The sequence below is a fragment of the Chinchilla lanigera genome, unplaced genomic scaffold, assembly GCF_000276665.1.
Source record: "Chinchilla lanigera isolate Chin_1 unplaced genomic scaffold, ChiLan1.0 scaffold00049, whole genome shotgun sequence".
NCBI lineage: Eukaryota > Metazoa > Chordata > Mammalia > Rodentia > Chinchillidae > Chinchilla > Chinchilla lanigera.
In genome coordinates, this window is record NW_004955450.1 from 480,592 (window position 1) to 506,551 (window position 25,960).

Below are 25,960 nucleotides of genomic sequence, written 5' to 3' on the forward strand. Positions count from 1 at the left end.
AAAAAAAAAAAAAAAAAAAAAAAGAAAGAAAGAAAAATTAAAAATAGTAATTTTTCCCACCTTTGCCCTTTCACTTACTATTTGTATGTCACAGTTATAAGCCAATACTGATACACCAGTAACAAGTAAAGCCCAAATTTATATTGAGGTTCAATCTTTGTGTTCAACATTGTATTGATTTTCATAAATACACAATGACATATTCAACTACTACAATATCATGCAGAATAATTTTCCTGTTAGGAAATCTATCTAGAAATCCTGCCTGTGTGTGTCTGCTCATCAATAACCTGGATGATGGGAAAAGCAGAATTAATTTCTTTCATCTTTGCTTTGAGGTTAGGGAAATTTTTTTCCATTTAAACTCATTTTCTAATAGAATCCTAAATAATGCAGAAACTTAACATTGTACATATAGATATGAATGATCACAATGTATGTTACACTGTGGAATTAAGACATTTGAAAGAACTGAGCAGTAGGAAATAAGTCTAGATTATATGTGAAAAATGCAATTTATTTCCCCATTGATCTTTAGTTACTAATAGAGATTTCTGTATTCGGTGTATTTTCTGGCTCCCCAAGCCAGGGAGAACAGAGTTTCAGCACCCGTCACTGATGCACACACAAACATGAGCCATACAGTGAATCTTTTGTAGCTGAAATAAACCCCGAATGTATGAGGGTGCAACACCTCATCTGGAGCTTTGGGGAACATAATACCTGAATGTTTATGGCTGAGGATAACACTTTTCAGATAATTCCAATTAACACCTGACATTAAATCTAGTGCAATCCATTAGCAACACTGCAAATATCATCTATGCAGATGGCTTAATGACACAAGCAGAGGAGCAAATCTCTCCGAGAGGAGTTGGCCCCTGGGATGTTTCTGTAAGTGAGCTTGGATGAAATCATGGTGCCTCGAGGTGAGGAGAATGATATCCAAACATAATTTCCAATTTGTGTTTTTCACCTGGCCACCAGAGCCCAGAAGAGAAATGATGACAAATTCCTTGGGACATACAGAAAAGGCTTGACTGAAAGGGATCAGGGGCATAAGAGTGGTTCATGTGAGCCAAAAACAATAACACACGCACACACACACACACACACACACACAAATGCACATAATATATGCACTCAACTGACTGATACTGCAGGTTTTCTCTCCATTCAAACTTAAGGCTTTGCAGACATTTCTAAGATGATCCTTTTGATTATCTTCCTTCTCCTGCAGTTTCCTATCTTAGTGTATAATCTTGATAATCATGCCTGCCTTCGAGAAAGAGGCACCAGTGTGTACAAAGATGGAGATGTGGTAATTGGAGGATTTTTCACCCTTTATATTTCCATATACTACACTGGTATCGTTAGTATAAAGCCTACAAACGACTACTTTACTGTACCGTAAGTATCCTCTGTATGTATTCATCTCTTGATTATCAGGATGTAAGATGCCTAGAGATCTGAGGGTAGATATATCAATGGTCTCTATCATGCTATCACATCCTTCTCACTCACATGTGCACAGAACTGTTGATTAAATATTTCACATTTTATGTCTTCCTTTTTACCATTTGGAAGTGGGAAGATAGTACTCTTTTTTTTTTTTCAGTTTCACAGTTTCCTGTTTTAAGGTTTGAAAGCTGAGACACCACTCTCCACCTTATTCCACTATGTATGCAGTGCTTCCTGCCTAACTTCCACTGTATGGCATTCAGTAATGTTCCTTAGAAACATAAACCAACAATTAGACTGAATTTATTGCTAAGCAGCTATGATAAAATATCCCCTATATACAATCCAGAATAAATTAATTTTTATTATGTATAAAGCTTATCGCCTCACAGAATGTCCATTGCTACTTTTACCCCACCTGCTTTGAGAGAATTCTTACTATAGATATTCAATTATTCTTGTAAATACTCTGTATGTCACTGTCTCATGCAAGTGGTCAGTGATGCCTGGAGTTTTAAGCATGGCCAGAAATAAAGCCTGTATCATCTGTGAGAGTTTTATCCTCCAATTTGATTATTCTTTGCTTTGGCACATGTATATTTTCTGGTTTGAGATATTATTTCATCATTTAAATAGCCAAAAGTATACTTAATTTTTGCACAGTGTCAGATGATCCAAGCAGAAGACCTGTGTCTGTGAGAAAAGAAATGTCACTGTCTTAATGATTATTTCTTTTATCAGGTCTTGGAGCCACAAAAATTTCTGGGGCATCTGTCCCCATTTGGGAGCAGTGATGGTGGAATAAACAATTTGGTTTTCTTCCTTCTGTATGTAGTGTCTGTACACATCGTATATTTCTTATGTTCAGATATTTCCTTACATATTTGTTTTTGAACACTTTCTCACATGTTTGCATAATTTTGGAGATGGAGACTTACTATTTAACCTACATTGGTAGCAAACTCTATGCCTTAAGCATGCCTTTTGCCTCAGCCTCCAAAGCAACTGACATTATGGGCATGTGTCAGTATACAAGCTATGCCTTTTTTTTCCGTACTTCCTGAAATATGTTAACTGTCATTATTGATGTGTTTGATGTACAAATTTTGATTATGGTAGTTGCTTCTGAGTGTTGTGTCTTGTTAGTAACAGATCAACAGGATTTTTGAGTGATTGAATCAGGGAAGTCTGATCTGATTCTCTTAAAACCTATTAAAGAAAAAAGTATTCATGACACTGGTCTAAAATGGAAGAAGAATTTTATTTAGTCAAAATTTAACCCTCATTATATGAGTGACTGCAATGTGGTGGTTTTGCTTTAGTGGAGAGGAATTTCTGTACTTGCTAAATTCTGCATGGGCTAAAGTGAGAGCAGATTAGAGGTCATTGGGTGATTACTAAGAGAAAAACTGGGTGTAATTAGGGACTCTGGCTAAACAGACCCGAGAGGATTCTAGCTGAAAGCGCCCCAGTGCATTCTGACATTACCTAAAGATAGTACAGGATGACAAACTGATCAGAGATCAAGTGCAATCAAATTTCAAGAATATTTCAAAAATTTTATAAAGCTTGCTTCTACTTCAGGAAGGACAGGAGATACCTGCTCTTCCTATTGTCCTCTGCTGTCCACTCACCAGCTCGGGAGATCAGTCTGCTATTACACTTGGCCTGATTTCAGATCCATGCCTGGTAAAACCTGTCTATGACAGAAAAGAGTAGGCTTATACTGTCAAGAGCTTCTTAGGTGTTGGCTTTGATTTATCCACTAGGAAGAAGACTTTAAGGACTCATGAGAAAGTTTTCATTTGTCCAAAAATCATAAAGAAAAAGAAAAGAACTTTTAGAAAAGACAAAATATTTACATGTATGCAAGTAATATATTATTTCTTCATATCAACATTATAATGTAATTGTAATAAAGATGTAGCCCATGCATGCATAAATACAATGGCCATAGTAACTAGAATGTAGTCATGATATCTTGAACATTTATGCCCATCAATATAAATAAATTCAAAGTAGGATGGTATTGTCTCTAATCTGCTTAAGCTAACAAAATATGATAGATGGGCTGGGGATATAGCTCACTGGCACAGCACCTGTCTGGCAAACACAAGCTCCTGAGTTCGATTCCTGGAACCAAAAAAATGACAGCTATGTTTATATGCACATCAATGTCTTCATAATAATTCTTATGCCTCCACAATATTATATCCTATAAGACTAGTAATTTTACTTTCACCATATTGAGGATGCTTCTAAATTTTTGTTTGTTTTTGAATTCTCAGATTTCCTTGGGTAGATAATGTGAAGATTCTTCTCTTTTATGAGATATTATTGCCTCCTCCTCCCTTCACTTCTTTTTCCCCAAATGTTTATTTCATGGCATAGGAAATCCAAAACAATACTGAGTGATTCTGAAACTGACAAAAAATATTGAGAGACAGATCCTTCTCAGAGGAAAAAGGGATCAAGAGATGTGGGAGTGGAGAGGGAAGGGATAAAGATGAAAATAAGGAACTGGAGTGTGTTATGTACATGTACCAGCTCCACACAAGGAATGTGAACACTCTGTACTACACACATATACTGATAAACTAAAATAATAAACTGTCATAGAACCTACTTTACTAAAAATGCTCTTGTTGAAAAGCTTAAGATTCTTCATCTGAAACTCATGCTAATTATTTTTTTTTAAACGGGCCAGGGGTAATAACAAGCAAACAAACTAACTAACTAAAGCTGGAACATTAAAGTTTTTCTTTCAGTTTGTAAGACTCATTTCAGCCCTGTGGTTAATCAAGAAACCTACATGAATAAGTCCCTCAAAAACAACACTGACAACAAAAATTTTGGGCATCGAGCTTGGGGAGACTTTCCTGATGGGCAATATTTTCTGTACAGTAACAAACATTGCTGCTAGGAGAAGTTAAGAGTTTCTAGGCTTCACTTGTAGAAAACAACTGGGAGCTTGTTTGTGGAATTCTTATAGGCCTGCTCATGTACTTCTTTTTTTGAGTGATGTTCATCTGTCTATTTTGCTATAATAAACCAGCTCCTTGAACGTAATAAAAAAGAAAGCTCAGCCTAAACATTGAAAGGAAATCAGATGTTGTCAGTAGTATGTTTTAGTTTTCTTACTATGAGCTCTGTCAGGGGAGGGTGGAGGGAGTAGTGGTCTGTGCCATAACCTTCTATGTCTGTCCTTCACTCACTCTCACTGTGACTCACTGCTTTTTCCTCCAACCAGTGTCTAAGTTTTGACTTGAAAGAGTTTCCATTTTTATCTTTAATTCTCCAGTATTAATTGTACATATTTATGAAATACATTCTTGTGTGATTATATGTATTTATATTATCAGTGGATTAAATCAGGCAAGGAAATATCTCCAACACCTCTTGCATTTCTCCACATGGATGAATGTAGACAGGGATTTTTTTTTTTCATTTCCATTGAAATAATAATTTTGAAGAAATAGCTTTCTCATAAACAAATACATTCAACAAAATAGGGATGCATTATAGTATTAAATGTCATATATTATTCAATAAAGATACTGTTTTTTCTTGCAGAAATGGAAGGATTTTTTAAAACTATCCAATTTTCTAATGACCCACTTAAAATAGTCTCTGCACAAATTTTAAGTATTTAAAGCAAGCTCATCTCAACAGAAAACATACACTGATTTTTTTTTTTTTTTGTACTCTGTGGCATTTAAGATATTCCCAGTAAATAGTTTTGTTTTTATTTTTGTTTTTATAAATATGAAAGATTGAACCCAGGTGCTTCCCATTAAGGTGCATCCCTAGAATTTATTGTGTTTGTGTGTGTGACAGGCACTCGTTAAATTGTTCAGCTGCCAGCCTGGGTTTGAACTTGCCATCCTCCTCCCCCATCTCCTTATATTGCTAGAATTACAAGTGTGCACCGCCATGCCTGCCTTCTGTTCTCATGTTTCAGAAGCTAATCTGTTAATTCATTCAGGCTTAGTATATGTTGGAAATTTTATTTCAACTCTATTAAAACCCTATGTCAATATTTGCATAACTTTATCTTCTTTTATATTTCTCTCATCTTGGGATAGTAGATGCTAATTTTAAAAATTTAAAACAGGCCTTTCATAAAGATGGATGAATGAATTTAAAATTCTGTTCATGAATTGCTTCATGGTTGCATTCCCTAATTTAATGTTGTTAATGTTTTTTCCCTTGTCTGAATAATACCTATTTTATTGATCTTCCCGTAGAAACAGATTTGACAATGTCTGTGAACTGATTTTCTATTCTTAGTTTTTAATGCAGAATTATTTTACATAGATTAAATTTGTCTGTTCTCCTAACTTTAAAGTAGATGTTTATTTCACCTGCTCATATTATTCCTTTTAATTTCCTTGTCTAGGAACCCAATGGTTATATATCACCTCTCAGAGCAGAATTCTCTTTTTCTTCCTTTTCCATTCTGTCTATTTCTCTGGGGATCCTGGCTACTATTTTCAAATCCTTGTTTTGATTTTCTACATGACCTAAGGGTAATTCATCTGAGTGACTACAATTTATGCCTTGTCTGAACTGTTTACTGCCTTTTTGCATTTATTGACGTTTGTATTGTGTGTGTGTTGATGTGTATATGTGTGTATGTGCTTTACACTGAACAGGATTAGAAAACTGCCTACTCATCTGATGAGCCACTGGGTTAGAATTTTGGTGACTGACTAAACGATCTCTCTTCTGTGGATTTCAGTAACATTTTAGATTTAAGAACTTGATATTTGAAGAGAAAACTTACCTTAAGCCTTCTGTTTTGAAGGTGGAAAGTTAGGGTTGCATAAGTAGACAATCAAGTGTGTGATTCAAAAATATTTAATCTCAACAGGTGAACATTATGTGCATATATCAGAGTGTGTATGAAATATATATATATATATACACACATATATATATTCAACTTTACCTTTTTAAATACTTTCTTCTGTAAGTCATGTTTAAGAGAAAGTTAAAGATGTCATGGTAAAGAGCAAGATAGAATGACAAGCCTGTTTCATACTTACATTTTTCCATTTTAAAGGAGCAGTAATTACAAGCACACAATCTCTGTCTTCTACTGACTGCCGAATGTTACATGAAAATTTGAATTTGAATTGATTCCTATCCTTTCTCTCCAAATCCAGATTATCTAGATGCAATTGAACCTTTTTAATACCAATAAAATTAAAATATTCAGAACTACCCTTTAGGAAGTTTGTATTTAGTGCACATTCAAGGCAATATCAACACAGGGCATTTAGAAAGTTATTTCAATTTTTCATTTTAATGAGGTTTTGGTGTCATATTTTACTAAACTCTCAAACTTTTCTTGTAGTGAAAACTTCCTGGGCAGTCTTACTGAAACAGTGGGATTACTAGAATCCACTCTTAATTTTCTGATTCACTAAATGAGGTCAGAGGATTAGAACCTTCACATTTTGTTGAAAGTTTCCTTGGCCTAATTAGGGAATGTAATTCTCCACCAAGTGGAGGGAATGTATAGTCAAATAGCCAACACAAGCACAACTCAATTAATAAGAAACAAGAAAGTAATTTAGAAGATATCTGAAAATGGAGAGCAGCATAAAGATAGTATGAACAAAGAAAGTACAAAATTTATCACAGATTCTAAGTGGAATAATCTCTTCATTTAATGGAATAGAAAAACCACAAAATTACTCATCTTTTTCTCACAACAGACATGTATAAACCTGAATATGGGAGAACTCCAAGACGTAAGATGACGGTAACTAAGAAGATAGCACCTTGCAAACTTAAACCAGAAGAAATCTAAGGCAGCTGTATTAGTTTCATATTTGATGTAGAAAAATGTACTATTAGAAATAATAAGTAAAATGAATGCTCCATTCAAAATAGTACAAAGATTAAGATTATCATAAAGAAATATTAATAGATTTTATATATAATATTTTAAGATAACATATCTATAAGTGAAAAGAAAGAAAAATGACAAAGATAATCATTACTGATGTGACAATGATGATGAGGATGGTGCGAGGAGGGGAAAGATTAAGAGCTGGGAAGAGTAGTTCACATTGCATAATGTGTGGTAGTACACTGAGGAATTTCAATACTCTATTCTCAAATAAATTATAACACTTCCACATTAATAGCATATTTCAAAATTTAATGTATGAGTCTCATCCCTTAGATGCACAGAGATAGGTGTACCTGAAAACGGAAGGATATATAGTCTGGGCTGAGGACATAGGTCAGCGCTAAAGCCTTTCCTGAGCATATGAGAGATCCAGGGTTTGATCTACAGTGCTGCGAAAAAGTAACGATACCTGTTCTTATCACTCATGCTGAAAGCACTCAAAAGATACGAACATAAACTAGCCTGTGGAGGAGACATCAACACAATAAGACAGTTTAAAAATAAGACAAGGCAATAGTGCATTGAATTCCTGCTTCCCTGATTCAGATATCAGGGAATGCAAGTGTAAGAATTTGTCATTTTCTAGCAGAATTTGTATTCACAATTGGAGGAATGTTGCAGACGCTAGAGATGCTTTAAATAAGTAAAGGTAAAAATACTGATTTTTGGCATTGACATTGTTTTATATTTTTAAAAATAACAGGTTGATCAATATAAAATTTCCAGTGCTGCATTTTCTAAGTTTCTAAGAATTTCTAGTGCGTCCAAAGCTATATGCATTTATCAGATGTTTCTGCATTTTATGATTTATTTATCTTTACATCTCTGATGTTGATCTAGGTTTTCTGATTTTTTATGCTGACAGATGCATAACTTTGATGTGTCATATATTTATGTAACTTTATTACAAGCCATTTGCTGCACCACAATCATCCCATAGATAACACATTTCTCTGCTAGTCACAGACATTTGACTTAACATTATTCTTTCTATGCATTGATATTTCCAAGTTCATGTAACTCTCAGTCCTGTAACGTGAAGCATTTAATGGTGTGTTAATGCATGCTGCTCTTTAGTTCTTGATACTAAGGACCATTTACAAAACCCAAATGATTCTAATCTGCTTCCTCATTCTTAAACTTTCCTGGCTGTATGTGGAATTGGTATGGATTGTTTGAAGCCAAATTTATGTTACTTTTTAACTCTAAATTCTAAGATTTCATAGGGGCCAGTTCTTCCAAAGAAATAGAATTTACTGGCTGTTTATCCATACGATGTCATCTTGACTCAGCATGCTGTACAAAACTCTTTCACCAACTGGATGTCTACAACAATAATCATTTACTTTTAACTGTTGTTGAGGATGAGAAAACAGAGGTGGAATCTGCCTCCTAGCTCAGTTGTGATGATATTGTCAATATGTCCTCACAGAGCAAATTGATAGAGCACGGCTCTCTGGACAACTGTAAGGATAATGACCTCATTTATATGAAATCCACCTTCAAGTCCTCATTAATTTTAATTACTTCCTAAAAACTGAACAAGTTCCAGTACATTCACACTTAGTTTCCTTTTATATGAACACAGAGGAGGAACACAAGCACTCAGCTCATAAGGGGTATTGCCCTGGATTGGAAAATAATCACAGATGGAGTCTTTTCCATGAGGAACTCTATGCTCTCCATGCAGGCTGAAATCCAACAGCTACCAGAATTTCCTAGCCTTCATTTTTGCCATTGAAGAGATTAACAGAAATCCTCATCTTTTACCCAACATCTCTTTGGGATATGAGTTCCATAATTTCCTGCACTGTCATTGGAGAATGCTGGAGAGCTCCCTTGTTTTGCTCACAAGGCAGAATGGGATCCCCAATTACACATGCCAGGGAAAAAGCAAGGCTGTAGCAGTATTAACAGAATCATCATGGGCAACTTCTGCTCAAATTGGAGCACTGCTGGAACTCTACAGATTTCCACAGGTGAGGGCAGGTAGAATGGGGAAAAATGAAAATATCTTTGATGGTATCATTATCAGGTGACTAAGAGGGTGAAAGGAGAAGACTGTGTTGTCTGTCAGAGTGTAACCTCAACGAGTAAGTACACATTGACTTAATGAGGTGCTCACACTGGGGATATAGCTCAGCGGCATAAGTTCCCGCCTGGCAAGCGCAAGGTCGTGAGTTCGATCCCTGGTACTGCAAAACAAACAAACAAACAAACAAACAAACAAATGAGGTGCTCACAGTTACTTATGCTGCATGCCAGAGGAGAAAAGTAACAAGATTTCTCAAGGTCTGAGTCTCATCAGTTATTTTCTGAAGAAGGTCTTAGGAAGATGATTAGAATTATGGAATGAGGACGTATCCCTTTCTATCACTTTAAGCTACTACTTAGCAAATTTCAGGTATGAGCGCATCCCTTATATCAACGTTCTTCTTCATGTTGCTTCTAATTTTCTTTCCTTCTAGGTTACCTTTGGTTCTTATGATCCAATGCTGAAAGAAAATGGCCAGTTCCCTTCTCTCTACCAGGTTTCCCAAAAGGACACATCTCTGGCCCTTGGCATGGTTTCCTTGATGCTTCATTTCAACTGGACTTGGGTAGGACTTGTCATTACAGAAGGGCATAAAGGTCGCCGATTTCTCTCAGATGTCCAAGCAGAGATGGGCAGGAACAGAGTCTGTGCAGCATTTGTGAAAATGCTCTCAACTCCTCTTGCATCATATATGCCAAGTGCACACCAACATATTATTCTGAGTGGGGAAGCATCACTGGTCAATGTGGTTATAATTTACTATGATATTGATGGTCTGAATGATGTGAACTATGCTATAGAGCCGTACATAGCCACATGGAGAGTCTGGATCACAAATTCGCAATGGCATGCTGACATGGCTGGGAAAAATTTTATACTTGACTCATTCCATGGTACTCTGATTTTTTCAAACCACCATGAGGAGATTTCAGGTTTCAAAAGTTTTGTCCAGGCAGTTAACCCTTTCAAGTACCCAGAGGACACTTACCTCACTACTTACTGGTTCAATAACTTCCATTGTTCATTTTCTGATTCTGACTGCACATTGAAGAGCTGTACCCCTAATGCCTCTTTGGCATGGCTGCCAGTGAATCGCTTTGACTTGGCCATGAAGGATGCGAGTTACAATATGTACAATGCTGTGTATGCGGTGGCCCATGCCCTCCATGAGATGCTTTCTCAACAAGCAGAAATGCCACGAGTGAGAAACAGAGAAGCAATGGTGTTTCCCCCCTGGCAGGTAATGTTTCTTATCTGAATGGCACATAGACTGTCATCAAGATGCATTTCTTAAATTATCCCATTCATGCTCTATCCATTAAGCTTAGAATCTTTATTCCAAAATTCAAAAAACTTTGTAGCAGGCTCATTGCTAGGGAAGTCAGTTGTGAGCTTGATAGAAAGAGCTATCAGGCAAATAGTAACAAGGAGGAAATATAAGAGAAGATCACTGCTTTGCTATGATAGATGCCAATGGTTTGCCCACCAAGTGCTTCATTTAAAAATCTAAACATTTCCCCAAAATTACTTTATGTACAGCAGGAAAAATTAATCTTCTAAATAGTACCAAATGAATAGGAAAACAAATAAAGACACGCAAAACCACTTGAAGATATCAATGCATAATACAACAACCACCGTTAATGTCCTACTACCTTATCTGTAACTCTGTATTGCTTGTATCATTCTTATGCTAGTTTGTAAGTGGATGTCTGTTTGTTAATATGTTTTCCTTCTTTTATTTGTAAAATGAATAAATAAATAAAGTGTACCAAGCCTACAATGGACATAATATGTGAGTCTTTAATTTAACTCTACAATCTCTTTCAGTATTGATAACCTTATTTAAAAGATAGGTACTGTTAAAAATCATAGAGCAAAATGAATGTTGGAAGCTTTCATTGCACTGTGGATTTTTGTCTAACACATCTGTACAGTGTTTGTTTAAATGAATTTGGATTGAATATTTTCTACTAAAAGTGTCTTTTTAAAGAAATGTGTCAACATATTTTTCCTCAGTAAGATGTTATTTGTGGCAGTTTATTAGATCCCTGGGTAAAGTGACATTATTAAGTATTTCATTCAGTCTTCATGAATTTATTCTTCATTCATTTTTTTCTTTCTCAAACATGGACCATGGCTCACTATATAATGTTGTTTATTTTAGCTGCACCCCTTTCTGAAAAACATTCAATTTAAGAATCCTGCTGGAGACCAAGTGAATTTGGATGAGAGAGGGAAACTGGATGCAGAGTATGACATTCTCAACTTTTGGAACTTTCCAGAAGGCCTTAGACTTAAGGTCAAACTGGGAACATTTTCCTCACATGTTCCTCTTGTCCAGCAATTGTCTTTATCTGAGGACATGCTAGAGTGGGCCATGGCAGCTACCCAGGTATGTTCGACCTAATCCTATAACACTCTGTCATAATCAACATATTGTTGAAGGTTTTGTTCACACATTTTACTCATGAAACCGCCACATGGAAATTGAATGACTCAATTTTCAATCTGAAAAATTCTCTTATTTGCCAGGTTTGTGATGAATAGAAAAAGAACATGTGCACTTAATATATTTCTCTAAGTAGTTACATGAGATTTACTATTAATGGAATAGACCCTTTAACTATATAATCAAATTTACGTATGTACCCAAGTTTAGTTTATTCCTCCTGTTCTAAAGGAGTAAGTAAAATTCTAATATTTCCCAAATATATTTTTCCCTTAGACTCCCCACTCTATATGCAGTGAGAGTTGCAATTCTGGATTTAGGAAAACGCCTCAGGAGGGAAAGGCTGCCTGTTGTTTTGATTGTACTCCTTGTCCAGAAAATGAGATTGCCAATGATACTGGTAAGAGTGTGTCTTACGAACAAATACTCTTCATTTAGTTTGTAGTTATGTAGCATTACCCATTGAAACACTGCCATTTGTCCCTTAAACTACACAGTTTCATTTGTCTTTTTCACTTCTTTCTTTCTTTCTTTCTCTCTTTCTGTCTTTTTTTTTTTTTTTTTGACATTTTGTGGAATTGGATTAAGAAGTCCAATATCACTGAGCTTCATCTCCAATCATTTCCTTTTGGTCTATTGACACAGAATCGCATAAGCTGCTCAGGCTGGACTCAAATTGTGATTCTCCTGTGTGAGAATGTGGACTAGCTGGGGTTTCAGCCATGTTCCACTACACCTGGACACTTCCTTTCATTTTTATAGACCCATGAAAGCATTGTTTTTTCAAACAAAACACCTCTCCCCTACACAATGGTTTCTAAGTTCCATCTCCATCATAAAGTTTAACATAAAATATTTTTTAAAAACACTTTACATTCACTAGAACTAAAGTTAGTATACACTTTAAACAAAGATTTTGCATATTTTCATTCTTCAGTGTCACAAAGGAAAAGCTCACAGGGATTGTATTTGGCTTAAAACAAAGGCATGTTTTTGCTTACAACATACTTACAGTACAGCATAACCTCAGTTACTAGGATTTTATCCCTGCTATCCATGAATTCTAGGTAAGTATATGGGACACCCTATTTAATGAATTATGTTTTGTGCCATGCAGCTGCAATGATAATATGCAAACAGAATAAGATATTTAAAAGGTGCTGATATTTACAGTTTGGGGAAGATTGTTAAACACATGTTACAGAGTTGGTAGAATTAATATTTTATCAGAAAGTGGGTGGCACAAGTTTTTAGAATTAGCAGAAGTGGCCAAATTGGCATATGATACCTCTTTGAAATTGTTATTTACTTTTCTATATTCAAAAAATTATTTTAATTGGTATTTTTATTAGTACATGTTTGTGGCCCATAATGACCAAATTCATGCTGGGTAGTGGGTACACGTTTAAAACGCATCTTTATTTTTTCATTCCCTTTCCCTACCCACTCCCTACATCTCTATCCTAAGAGCCTAAACTGATGTTCTATGCAATTAAAACAAATACTATGACGATTGACATGTGGTAGGAAAATTACAGAAACCAATAGAGAGTGTTTTTATATACCAGAAGTACCACTTTGGAAATTCCTGAATATATGATAAACTGTGAAGTGTTGAAACTACCTTTGTAATGGAAATATTCTAATTTTTTGTGGCTGGTGTGTGTTTTGATCAAAGCACATTACAAATATTTCAAATTTGCTTTCAAAGAAATCAGGAGTGACTATAAGGGAACCATCTACTTAATTTGATATTTGTTGTGGATAAGTTTTGGGGATGTGGTATTTTTATTTAAATGTTCCGTGTGTATAGAAACAACAATACCCTAGCAATGCCAGTTTCTATGTTTCCACTTTGTGGAATACAATTCATGACAATCTGTAGTTTATAGCATAGATTAACCACAAGTTAAAAATCATCTGCAATTGAAAATATTACCTATGAAATCCTGTGAGTTGCAGCCTAGAGACAAATGTACATTTTATATCCCCTCTACTTACAAGTTTTCCTATATACTGAAATGAAGAAAAGCTGAAGTTTTCCCTTGAAATATTTATGACAAAGTGAAAAATGCAAAGTAAAAGTAAACTGTATGCATATATAGAAGATAGGAACACAATATGATGGAGATTTTTAAAAATTAAAGGAATACACAGAGAAACAGAAATAGATAGCCTCTGGTAAAAAAAAGATTAAGAATGATTGATACATTTCAACACAAAGAGAGAAAAAGTATTGCAAAACATTACAATATCATGATTAAAAGGTCGTTTATAGACTATGTGGGAAATTTATTATATAAAGTATAGTAATAATTTCAAATCAATTGATTTGAAAGTTGGCTTAAAATTTAGAAAATTACAAGAAAAGTAAGCAAATCAGTGCTCAGGAAAAAATCTCTATAGTTTCAGGTTTATTAACAAATATGACTTCATATTTTAGTCCTTTCTCACAATTTTGATGTGTATAAAGATTATCAGTGATGAAATTTATAATTATTCCAGAACATATCTATAATCACTCAAACTCTTTCAGAATAAAAGGAAACGTAGAAAACAATTTAAGAGAACAGCTAAATTGTTACCCACATCTGGCAATGCCATTGTATGAAACAAAGATTACAGGCTACTTTGCTTGTCTATCTAAATTCATGTACTGTATTCTATTTGAAACTGAGATGACTATTTTCAGGAGACATACCAGGACACAATTAAGTTTATGAAATATAATTGACTGTGCTAGTTTCTTGGGAAAGAGATGTAAAATCAATAAATGAATAAAAACATAATAAAATCAAACACCTCTTTAGGATTATAAAAAACAGCAAGACCAACAGTTGTTACCAAATTAGAAGTAGGTGGAAATTGTATAAATCTCTTCTATTGTACTTATGTAATCCTAAAGCAATTCTACCATTTTGTGGTCCAATGATGGAAGCAAGAGTGAGACAAGAATTTTCTTGTCACCGCAATCACTGGATGTTATGGCCAATTCAATAGAGTCAAGAAAACATAGAAAAAAACAAAAATATATTGGAGAGGAAGAAATATAAGCTGGTAGTAATTTCCATTTGTATTATAGTGTACATATAAACCTATGAAAATTAATGAATTAATTATTGAATTTAGTGGGGGTAAAATATAAGGTTAATTTAAAAATGTATTTCTACATCTAAGTCATAAGGCATTTACAGATGAAACTTTAAAAAGTGACATTTTCTACAACTTCAAAATATTAAATATTGGGCCGGGGATATAGCTCAGTGGCACAAGTGCCTGCCTGGCAAACATAAGGTCGTGAGTTCGATTCCTGGTACCAAAAAAAAAAAAAAAAAGAGAGCATTTGTTCTTGCAAAATATTAAATATCTAGTGAAGTATCTCATAAGAATTTTGAAAAGTAACATCATTGAGCTATAGAAAGACGTTTGTGAACATAAAACTATACAAAGTGGTTCAGTAATTATGTTCAAGAGAAAATCTCATTAATTGCAGAATGTGAGTACTTTTCAATTTAATTTATTGTTTCCATCTAAATGTAGTAAAGATTCCAGTATATTTTTTGGTGAAAACTACAATCTTTATAGGGTAGCACAACTTTCCGTGTCATTAAGCTGTACTGGTCGTACATATTGTCCTCGAAATTAGTAAATTGTGCTGGTTTCTGACTGAGTAATTGCCCATTAATGAATATCTCAAGCATCACTTACGAAGGTTTCACTTAGGTAGGTGTTTAATTGCTTTGTGAAAACAGAAAGACACTTTTATAACAATGGCAGGATAATTAGAATAGATAATAGCATTGTTTACACCACAAAGAATGAGTAGTATTAATTGGGAGTAATTCTCTATGTAATATTCTTTTTCTTTGTGTCTACAAAGGTGAAGGAGAAACCAGGCTTGCTGGCACATTCCAGCACACAGGGAGTGAGGAATGGGAGGATTTCGACTTTGAATTGGTCGGGGTAATGGACTGACTTAAGGAGACTCTGACTGAAAATAAGCAAAACGTTTGTTAGGAGTGCAGCTCAGGAGAAATGCCCCCTTTTCAAACTCTACTACTAAAAAAATAAAGAAAAGGGAAAAAAGGAAAACAGAGGCACATAAACGTAGTTTAGGAAGTCCATTGAGCTTCCGCAGGGGAGTCTAGGAACAAGAGGGAAATAATAAACTTGAACTAATGACAACTTGAATTTTACTAGATATGGAAGAATGTGTGAAGTGTCCAGCTGATCAGTATGCCAACATTAAGCAAAACCTCTGCCTCCAAAAATCTGTGACTTTCCTGGCTTTTGAAGACACCTTGGGGATGACACTGGCTGGCACAGCCCTGAGTCTCACTCTTCTCACAGTGATTGTTCTTGGGCTCTTCGTGAAACACCGAGACACTCCTGTTGTCAAGGCCAATAACCGGGCACTCAGTTACATCCTGCTCATCTCCCTCACCTTCTGTTTTCTCTGCTCCTTGCTCTTCATTGGCCGTCCTAACATGGCCTCCTGCATCCTCAGGCAGACCACATTTGGAGTTGTGTTTACTGTGGCTGTTTCTACTGTCTTGGCCAAAACCATTACTGTGGTTCTGGCTTTTAAGATCACTGCACCAGGCAGAAGGATGAGGCAGTCGTTAATTTCAGGGGCACCCAACTCCATCATTCCCATCTGCTCCCTCATCCAGTTCACTCTCTGTGGAGTCTGGATGGGAACAAAACCACCCTTTATCGACACAGACATGCACTCTGAACACGGCCACATCATCATCGTGTGCAACAAGGGCTCACTCACTGTCTTCTACTGTGTCTTGGGATACTTGGGCTCCCTGGCCCTAGTGAGCTTTACTGTTGCTTTCATGGCTAGAAACCTGCCTGACACATTCAATGAAGCCAAGTTCCTGACCTTCAGCATGGTGGTGTTCTGCAGCGTCTGGCTCACCTTCCTCCCTGTGTACCACAGCACAAACGGCAAGGTCATGGTGGCCATGGAGGTCTTTTGCATCTTGGCCTCCAGTGCTGGCCTGCTGGGCTGCATCTTTGCCCCTAAGTGCTACATTATTTTGTTAAGGCCAGAGAGAAATTCTCTAGATGGATTCAGAGATAAAACACACTCTGGGAGAAACAAGCCTTCTTAAGTGAAAGCATAAGTTTTTCCTCAAATACAGAGAGGGCTGACACAGATCTGCACTGGTTTTTTTGCAGTCAGATATTAAATTACAAGATGGGCTTTACTTTAATGATCAACTGACCCTTCTTTTCATTATTTTTAATATGGTAATTTTATGCTTAGATCACTGTACTTTTAAATTCCTTTTTCTTTTCTCTTCAAGCAATACCATGCTTTTAATATGCTTATTACAGTATGTTTCTGTAACTTGTTATGTATTTCTCTTACAATTTCCTTTCATTATTCTGCTTGCCCAAATGTTGTAATTAAAGACTCTAGAATTTAAAACCACAATGTAATGAATTTATATTTTAATTTAGGGGATAACTACATAGCATTCTAAGGTAAACTTTTCTATCAATGTTTGCTAAATATTTCCATTTTCTTGCTTAAGCTTCTTTTATTAATTTGAGACAAGAATCTATATCTATGTCTTATTTTTTATACATTATATTCATAGAGTAATACATATGCAATAATTTTTTCATACTTAAATTTTTAAGATTCATTGATAATGTGAAAATAAATTTTTATATACAACACTTTCACACATTTTGTTTTTATTTTAAAGTGCTATTTCTTGTATCAAATTTGATATACTTCCATAGTTCTGTGGTTGTAATTCTTTTAAACTCATAGACTGTTATGTGATTTTGTAATTGTTGCTTTCTATTGTCTGTTATTAGCAGTCCATGTTTTCTCTTTGTACCCTAGATAACTGCTTTCTATCCTGTAATTAAATCATGTGTCCTTATTTTCTGTAACTCTTCTTATCTTTTAATTATTCTATATTAAATCTGCTCTCTAACCCTGCCTCCATCCTTTTTGGAGCAAGGGCAGTTGCCCAGCAGTCCCCACCTGACTTTCCCTTGCCCATGAGCCTGGTCCTTGACCTGTAGTCTCTTTCTGGCAGAAGCTCTAGTGAAATAGTTTTTCCCCTGGGATGTCTCCATGTCTGCTGAAGTGTCACCAGGAATTCACAGCTCTGCCTATCACCCATGCATTACACATATTGTGCTTTTAAAACTTTTCTTTCTTTCTCTTCCTTCCATCTTTCCTTCCATTTTTCCATACCATTTTCTTTTCTTTTTTTTAATGGTACTGGAAATTAGACCCATGTAGGACCCTCTGCTTTCATGGCAAATACAACCCATTGAGCTACCGCCGCATACCCTGCATCTTCTTCTTTTTTAAAAAATGACTATCATGACAGTCATCTCTAGCCTTTGTTTCTGTGCCTAAACCAACCAATCCAGTGAACCAGTAGTTTTATGATATGACTGTGTGTAGTGTGTGTGTGTGTGTGTGTGTGTGTGTGTGTGTATAAAAATACTGGCCTTCACTTAAACTCACTACCCATGTTTGTATCCAAAAGTGGTGACGGAAGTGACTTTGGACACTTTGTTCCTCCCTGCTTGTGCCTTTTTGTGTGTATTTTGTAGGGGATCCATAAGGAACCTGCAACTCCAGATGGTGCTGTGTTATTTATTTTTTAAAAAATGTTTGACACAGACTATTGCTCAAGGGATGCCATCTGCAAGCTGCATAAACTAGAACTTCGCTTCCTTTTATTTGTTTTCTTTTTTGTACTGATAGGATGGGTGTAAGACACCATATCCCAGCTTCCCAAGCCATTTTGATTTTTCTTACTGTGAGTTAGGGAGGGTCTCAGTAAATCATCTGCCTGGCCTGTAAATTGTGTCTTGCTCTCAACCTTCAGAGTAGTTCAGATTACATTCACTACCAAGCAGGCCTGGCCTTTACTTCCTCCTTCCTTTCCTCCCTCCGAATCTTTGACTAAGTTTCAAAGCTTATCACTACACTCACTTAAGTTGATATGGTTCCCAAATACCTTGTTCTGTCACCACTTTTGGATACAAACATGGGTGGTGAGTTTAAGTCAGGTTTCCAAAATGGTAACACTGAAGAGTGTGGATACGGGACCCGATTTCTTCTGTTTTGCTGTTAGGCTAGTAGGGGGCTTCTGTGTTTCCCTGAAATGGCGAACCTCCCGCGAGGAGTAACCCCCGGCCACCAGAGGGCGTGTGCTCCCGTATTCCTGACCCGATGCAGCCAAGGAGGGTGCCAGAGGTCTCAGTCTACAGAGGACAGAGCTCCAGGTCTCACCCTGCGGACTGACTGCCAGGAGGTGGCTGTGTCTGCCTTGCGACCGTGAGTGTAAACCTTCCAGTGTGCGGCCTAAGTGTGGCCTGGACGGATGGGTCTCCAGAGCAGAGGAAGGGCTTCATGCAATGCATGTCATTCACAGTGACTACTATTTCCACTGGACACACAGGGCACGAGTCCTCTGAGATGGCATCCACCCTGGAGCTCGAAATAAGTGATGCTATGCCACTGTGGCCTGCAGTACAAAGCGCAATTCACGCAGTAGGCTCTGACGCTAGGGTCAAAACAACACAGAGGCCTATTATAACAAATGGTGGACTCCTAGTATTAATGTCCACACAAGGGTCTCTGCTACTGATTTAATATTCACACAGTGCCTTCTGAGTTTAATATCCATAGAGTAGCCTGTATCTCAAATATAGTATCTACACTGTGGCCCCCAATCGTAATTTCATATCCACAGTATGGCACCTTATTACCAACATGACACCACACTGTGGAATTCTGTTCCTTATGAAATATTGGTAGAATAGCTTCTTAATATATTATTGCATACCAACTCCTAACATTGTAATTGTATTCTCACTGCGACCCCTCACTCCTCATATAACATTGATACTGTCGCCTATCATATACTAAGGCTAATAAGATATCCACACAGTGTCATTGTCAGGGTCAAGGGACGAGTCTTGCCCTGGGGGAGGAGACCCACTACCCCACTGTGAAGGTGGCAGCACTCTGGGATTTGTAAACTTCGTACTAATAAAAAATTAGAGATGTAAAGTTTAAGGAAAGCAAAACCTTTTATCAGACACTTTATGGGAAAGAGGGAAAAAGCAGGAGAGATAGCTATCCTGAACAAATCAGAGTAGGGGGCCTGGGAAATGTGGAGGACCCGAGGACAGTTTGTTCTGAGCTGCTTTATTTGTGGTGTCAGAGCTCTCTCCTTACCTAGAAGTTGTAATAACATGATTGGCTACTTTAGGCCCTGGGGTCCCATCCTCTAGGTGCGGATTCCTGCAGGAACTTCACTTGGTTTCCTTTGTCCTATCAGAATAATTTACGGGTTTGTTAAAAAGACTTTACATACAAGGTTGAGTTAGCAGCAAAGCAACACAAAACATAATGAGACAATATATAAAATAAAGCCTATCTTTTAAGATGCCACCTTTTGGGTCCTTTGGAAGTTGGGGAGGGGCTGCTAGGCTAACTTGATTAGGGCACCTGCATGGCTGGCCAGCTTTTCCTGGTCTTGCTAATTGTTTCCTCCATCAACTTTTAACTCTTTCTGGTCCAGATTGGCCAAAAGCCCAAAGAGGCTAGCCTTGTTTACAAACCCCTCTACCCTGTATCATTGTTTGGGGTTTTGTTTTGTTTTGTTATGTTTTCTTTTCTTTTATTTTTTCAGTGTAAGACAGGTTTTCATTGTGTAGTTCAGGCGTCCCTCCAACTTACTAGACTTCTCCCCTCAGCCTCCCAAATGCTGCAACCACAGGCATGTCCCTCTACTCCTTGATCCCAGTGGTGTTTTAACTAACATAATAGCCACACTGTTTCCTTTAATGATAATTTAATACTCACAATAAGGCTTGTAGCACTAATTTCATATCTACAGGTTGGCCACAATACTGATATAACATGCATCATTTGGCCTGGAATACCGACAATATCAATGTGCTGTTCTCTAATATTCATGTAATACTCATTAAAAATTAGAACCCTCCTCCTCATAAATTATTACATAAGATCCAAGTTGGCTAGGCCCTGATAGCACCTTAAAAACATCTCCCCCAACAGAGAAATATCTTCTAAAACCTTCTTAATTAATAGTAATTTAAGTGCCGCCTGAATATGCCAGCAAAAGACAACATTTTTACTCATGTTGTAGATATTTTCTGTATATATTTTAATTAATGAATATATATTTTATTTTACATTGCACTTATTTGCTTCACATTTTAACTTTAAACATTTCTCAGGTCTACATAGTTTTTTTCCCCTCCATATCTTTGTTTCATTTAACAGATCCCAACATTTAACACTATCATCAGTTGGAGGATGGACACATGTACCTTTTTTTTTTTTTTTTTTTTTTTTTTTTTCTCCGGTACTGGGAACCGAACTCACGACCTTGTGCTTGCCAGGCAGGCACTTTGCCGCTGAGCTAAATCCCCAGCCCTGGACACATGTACCTTGGAATATGGGCTCTATCACTTCTTCACTGAGTAACTTATTAGCTCTATGTTTCAATTTCTCTCCTGTAAAGCATGGTTAATAATAATTACAGAGTTGTTATATTAAGTGATAATATACATACACATGAATTTCAGCCTAGTTCCTTTTTCAAGAAATTGAGTATTTAGAAGGACCCTTTTCCTGATGTCAAGGAGTTGAGAGTTTACCAAAAAGGCACATAGTGAGTGTGGCATCAAACATTAAGGGTCTCACTAGAACTGTATACACAGTATAAGTCATATGGATGAGTGTGTGTGTGTATGTGTGTATGATAGTTCAGCAGATTTTTCCTAATTATCTAAACATAATTGTCACTTTTCAGAAGTTCTAACTATATATATAATAAACCTCAGAAACTACAGATGATCAAAAAGAAAAGAAAATCATGGACCACTCTAAGCACAGATGACATATTGTGGTGTTTAGTTTCAGATTTTTGTTTAGTATGTGCTACATTTATATAAGTGTGTTACAGTTATATATATATATATTATATATATTATACATTTGTAAGTAAAGGGAATCACTTTAAGTATTGTATCTTGTGACTTAATTTTCCTTCAGTATAAGACTGAATTGCTATCCCTACAGTAATTTCATTCAGTATTTGTGTATGCAGATTCACCAAGTGCCATGTTCTAGTCAAGGCAGAAAATTTTTTTAAAATTACCAGTTATGAGTTGTATGTTAATTGTATAAAATAGACTTAAGATATGGGGGCATTCAGGTGAACATATTCTTAAATATTATTCTCAGGGATTTGATATTGTGAGATTAAACCCCTCTTTATGTAGAATTAGTGGTGAAATCCTAAGCACTTCAGACCGCTAGCAGATCAGAGGGAGAACTGGTTGTGCACACTTGTTTTCAGGTCCTAGGCAGTGGATGCATGGAGACTCCTGAGGACTCTGCATTTCCGGAGTAGTATAAGATGACTCTGCCTATCACAGTTCTTGGGAAGCACGTGGAAGATTCTGGGTATCATAGCTCTGGTTCAGATGAGGCAGAAACATGGAAGATACTGAGCTCCATAATTTGGTGAAACACACTGAGAACTCAAGGTTGCAGAGTCTTTAAAGATGCAGCCATAGATGAAGTCTTGGGTGAAGCAGTCTTCCCTGACAGTCACAGCAAGGATTCTAGGTAATGTAGTCCTTGGTAATAGAAACAAATCTGGGATCCTAGGCATCATAGCCAGGCTTCTATATGGAAGCTTTTGGGTTTTGTAGTTATTAGGGGAGAACACTGAGGATTCTGAGTGTAGTAGTCATTGCTCAGGCAATGTGCAAGGGATTCTGGGTAATGCAGTTTGTGGCTGTCTTAAAGATTCGGTATATGGTAACTTTTGAGAGAATTGTGGCACAGTCTTCAGAGTACTATAGTCCTTGGGGAAATATGCCCCAAATTCAGGGTACCGTAGTCATTATAGGAGCATGCTGTAGACCCTAGGTATTATAGTCTTCAAGGGGACAGGCCAAGGAGTCTGGGTAATGTCCTTGGTGGAAAAAACAAGGTGAAGATTTGGGACGCTGCTGCACTTTTTCTGCACAGTGGATTCTGGGAATGGTAGTCCATGGGAGCATTACTTCAAGGATTGTGAGTACCCTTAGCCCTATGGCCACAGAAGAATTCTGGTTATGGCAATCTATGGGAAAATTATAGAGAACTCTGGATACATAGTCCTGTGCCCTATCAAGGATTCTGGGTATGGTAGTCCAGCACGAAATCATCCTGAGGATTCTGGTTACTAGTCTTGGGAGGATTCCAGGTATCATAATCTAAGGGAAAACTACTATGAGATTTCTGAATATGTAGTTCTGTGGGCCTGTGGTGGATTCTGGGTAGGGTAGTCCAGTGGAAAAATGATGATTTTGATCATGTAGTCACACAACTGTATAGAGGAGTCTGCTCATAGTAGTCGAAGAGGAAAATATGCCATAGATTGTGGGTATCATGTTTTGTGGGCAAGGTAATATTCTGTTTATAACATCTATGGGAAAATTATTCTGTGGACTCTGAGTTCATAACCCTGTTGCCTACACAGGATTCTAGGTATGGTATTGGGGTTGGGGGAGATGCCTGGGATTCTGAGTACTTACATATGCTCAGAGGATGTTGGGTATCATAGTACATGGAAAAATTATTCTGAGGATTCTGGGTATGTAGTCCTTCAGCCTCACAGAGGATTCTGAGTATGGTAGATCTGAGGGAAATCATCCCAAGGATTCTGGGAACCAGTAGTCCTATAGCCAGAGAGGAGTCTGGATACTAAATATTCTAGCACTGCTGAGCAATTTCTTTCTGTAATATCACTAACCTCCTGACCTCTGTTCCCTGGTGAGCTGAGCCCCTACAGTTGTCATTGCTGTGCTCTCCTCTAGCCTTGGAAGGAAGGCTGGAGAACTGGTCACAATGGAATAGGCCAGGCAGGGTCCTATGTGAGCACTGAGCAATGGATGACTGAGATGTTCTGTAGGGTGGGGCATGTGCTCACTCTAGGCTGCTCCTTTCTGTGCACACGCAAGGCTGGGGTTGTGCAGGCTGGGACCAGCACCCTGGGTCCTTAGCATGAGGACTGGGTCATGCATTTGTGTAGGTTGGCAGAGTAGATGCTTTGCCACAGCAGCTCCATTGGTGGGGATGGGACAGGCTCAGCAATTCTGCAACTTTGTGTTGCTTTGAGTAAAAAATATGTTAAGCTCCCATGAAATATTATGTGTTATAGACTCTATCTTTTACAAAGGAAATAAATCAGACACACAGGCTTAAATAGCATATTGCTTCTCTTATATGGGAAACCCAGAGAAAAAGGGAAAAAAGATACTGTAGATAATAGGAAATAGGAAGATAACTTGTTCTGAAAGGGGAAGGAGACTGGGGTGGAGTAAGCAGACTGGGCTAGGGTATAGCTCAGTGGTGCAGCACTTGAATAACATGTGCAGAGTCCTGGGTTCAACCTCCAGCACCACAAGAAAAAGTCATTAGATAACTATGAAAAAAATCATGGATCAATGGGGAAGAGATCAAGAGATGGAGGGAGGTGAGAGAAAAGTGGGAGGGAAGAAATCAAGGCTGGTGGACTTTCCTGATGGGCAGTGTTTTCTGCCTAGTAACAAACATTGCTGCTAGAACCACTTGTGATCTTCTAGCCTCTGCCAGTAGAAAACAACTAGAAGCTTGTCCTTGGAATTTTTATAGGCCTGCTCATGTACCTCTTTCTTTGAGTGACAGTTACCTGTCTCTTTTTTTCCTATAATAAACCAGGTCCATCAATATAAGAAAAAAGAAGGTTCAGCCCATGCATTGAAAGGAAATTACACTTTGTCAGTAGTATGACTTACAGTTTTTTTTTTAATATAGTCAGGGGAGGATGGGAGAGAAGTTGTTCATGCAATGCATCCTCTAGATAGAGGGTGACCGTCTATGCCTGCCCCTCTGCCACTCTCATTGTAACTCACTGATTTTTTTTTCTTTAAGCAGTATCTAAGTTTTGACTTGAATTTCTATTTGTTTTATCTGTTTTATCAAACACTATTTGTATATATTTGTCACATCTAGGGTTGTACATCACACCATGCCACTCCTCTGCTAGAACACACAGCTTCTGAGATCATAAAGCCTTGGCAGCAGTAAGGAGTTAAAGAGGCAGAGTTTAGGGGCTGGGGATTTAGCTCAGCAGCACAGCGCCTGCCTGGCAGGTGCAAGGTCGTGAGTTCAATTCCCGGTACTGAAAACAAAAACAAAATAAAACAAAAAAAAGAGGCATAGTTTAAAAATAAGTGAAGATAGTTTATTTGGGGAAAAAAAAGAGAAGAGAGCTACTCTGGAAGAGCAGGAGGCATCAGAAAGTGAATATCCTTGGGTTTTTGTCTTCAGCTCCTTTTTTTAAAACTAGTGTCCAGAACTTGCAACAATCTGATTGGCTCTCTGGCTGTCTTTGACTGTAGCCTGGGCACCACTGTCTGCAGTCTTTTTGTTATTTGATTTCTTCCTGCCCTTTTGTAATGGGTAAGTGTGGGGAGGGACAGCCTCATAGAAGTGCAGCTTAGGGCTAGAAATTAAATAAAAGGGACAAGTGTGCATCTAGTGCAATGGAAGAGTGATGCTAAAGTGAGAATATACATTAACTAAAAATGTGTAGGTAGGTGTATGCGTCTTTTATATATTAAATAAAAGTCCTTAGGGGGCTGCCCCTTGTCACCTTTGTATATTGTCCAGTTGGAGGGCTTTATACTCTGGTCTTTCACGTTCCTGCCTACATCCCTGTTTTGCATATAGACTCTTTCTGCTAAATTCTTACGTTCATTGTGTTACCTGGCACCTTCTTGGGTCTCTTTCCTCTCTTTTTCTTCACCTTTGTCTAATTGCTAGAGTCTAACTGCAGAGGCAACAGCTGCCTTCAGTAGGATTTCCTATTAATTTCTTTTTTTTTATTTTAGAAATAAAAGGAGGAAAATACTAACAGACCGACAACATTTTACAAAATAGCAAAGGATCAGTACAGACATTACAGAGTTACAAACAGAGTGGTAGGGAATTAACAATGCTTATTGTATTACATATTGATATCTT

The 25,960-nt window shown here is 37.1% G+C and overlaps 1 protein-coding gene and 1 pseudogene across 1 annotated transcript; one reads left to right on the top strand and one right to left on the bottom strand.

Moving 5' to 3' along the window:
- The window catches only part of LOC102027255, an 11,546-nt pseudogene extending 10,486 nt beyond the window's left edge, over positions 1 to 1,060 (bottom strand).
- A 147-nt stretch (positions 1,061 to 1,207) lies between these two features.
- LOC102027597 (vomeronasal type-2 receptor 116-like) lies at positions 1,208 to 16,994 on the top strand. The gene is made up of 7 exons (XM_013518827.1): positions 1,208 to 1,405; positions 2,956 to 3,008; positions 9,090 to 9,363; positions 9,853 to 10,659; positions 11,587 to 11,814; positions 12,148 to 12,271; positions 16,072 to 16,994. The coding sequence occupies exons 1-7, from the start codon at positions 1,208 to 1,210 to the stop codon at positions 16,992 to 16,994; spliced, it is 2,607 nt and encodes an 868-aa protein (XP_013374281.1).
- The last annotated feature ends 8,966 nt before the right edge of the window (positions 16,995 to 25,960 follow it).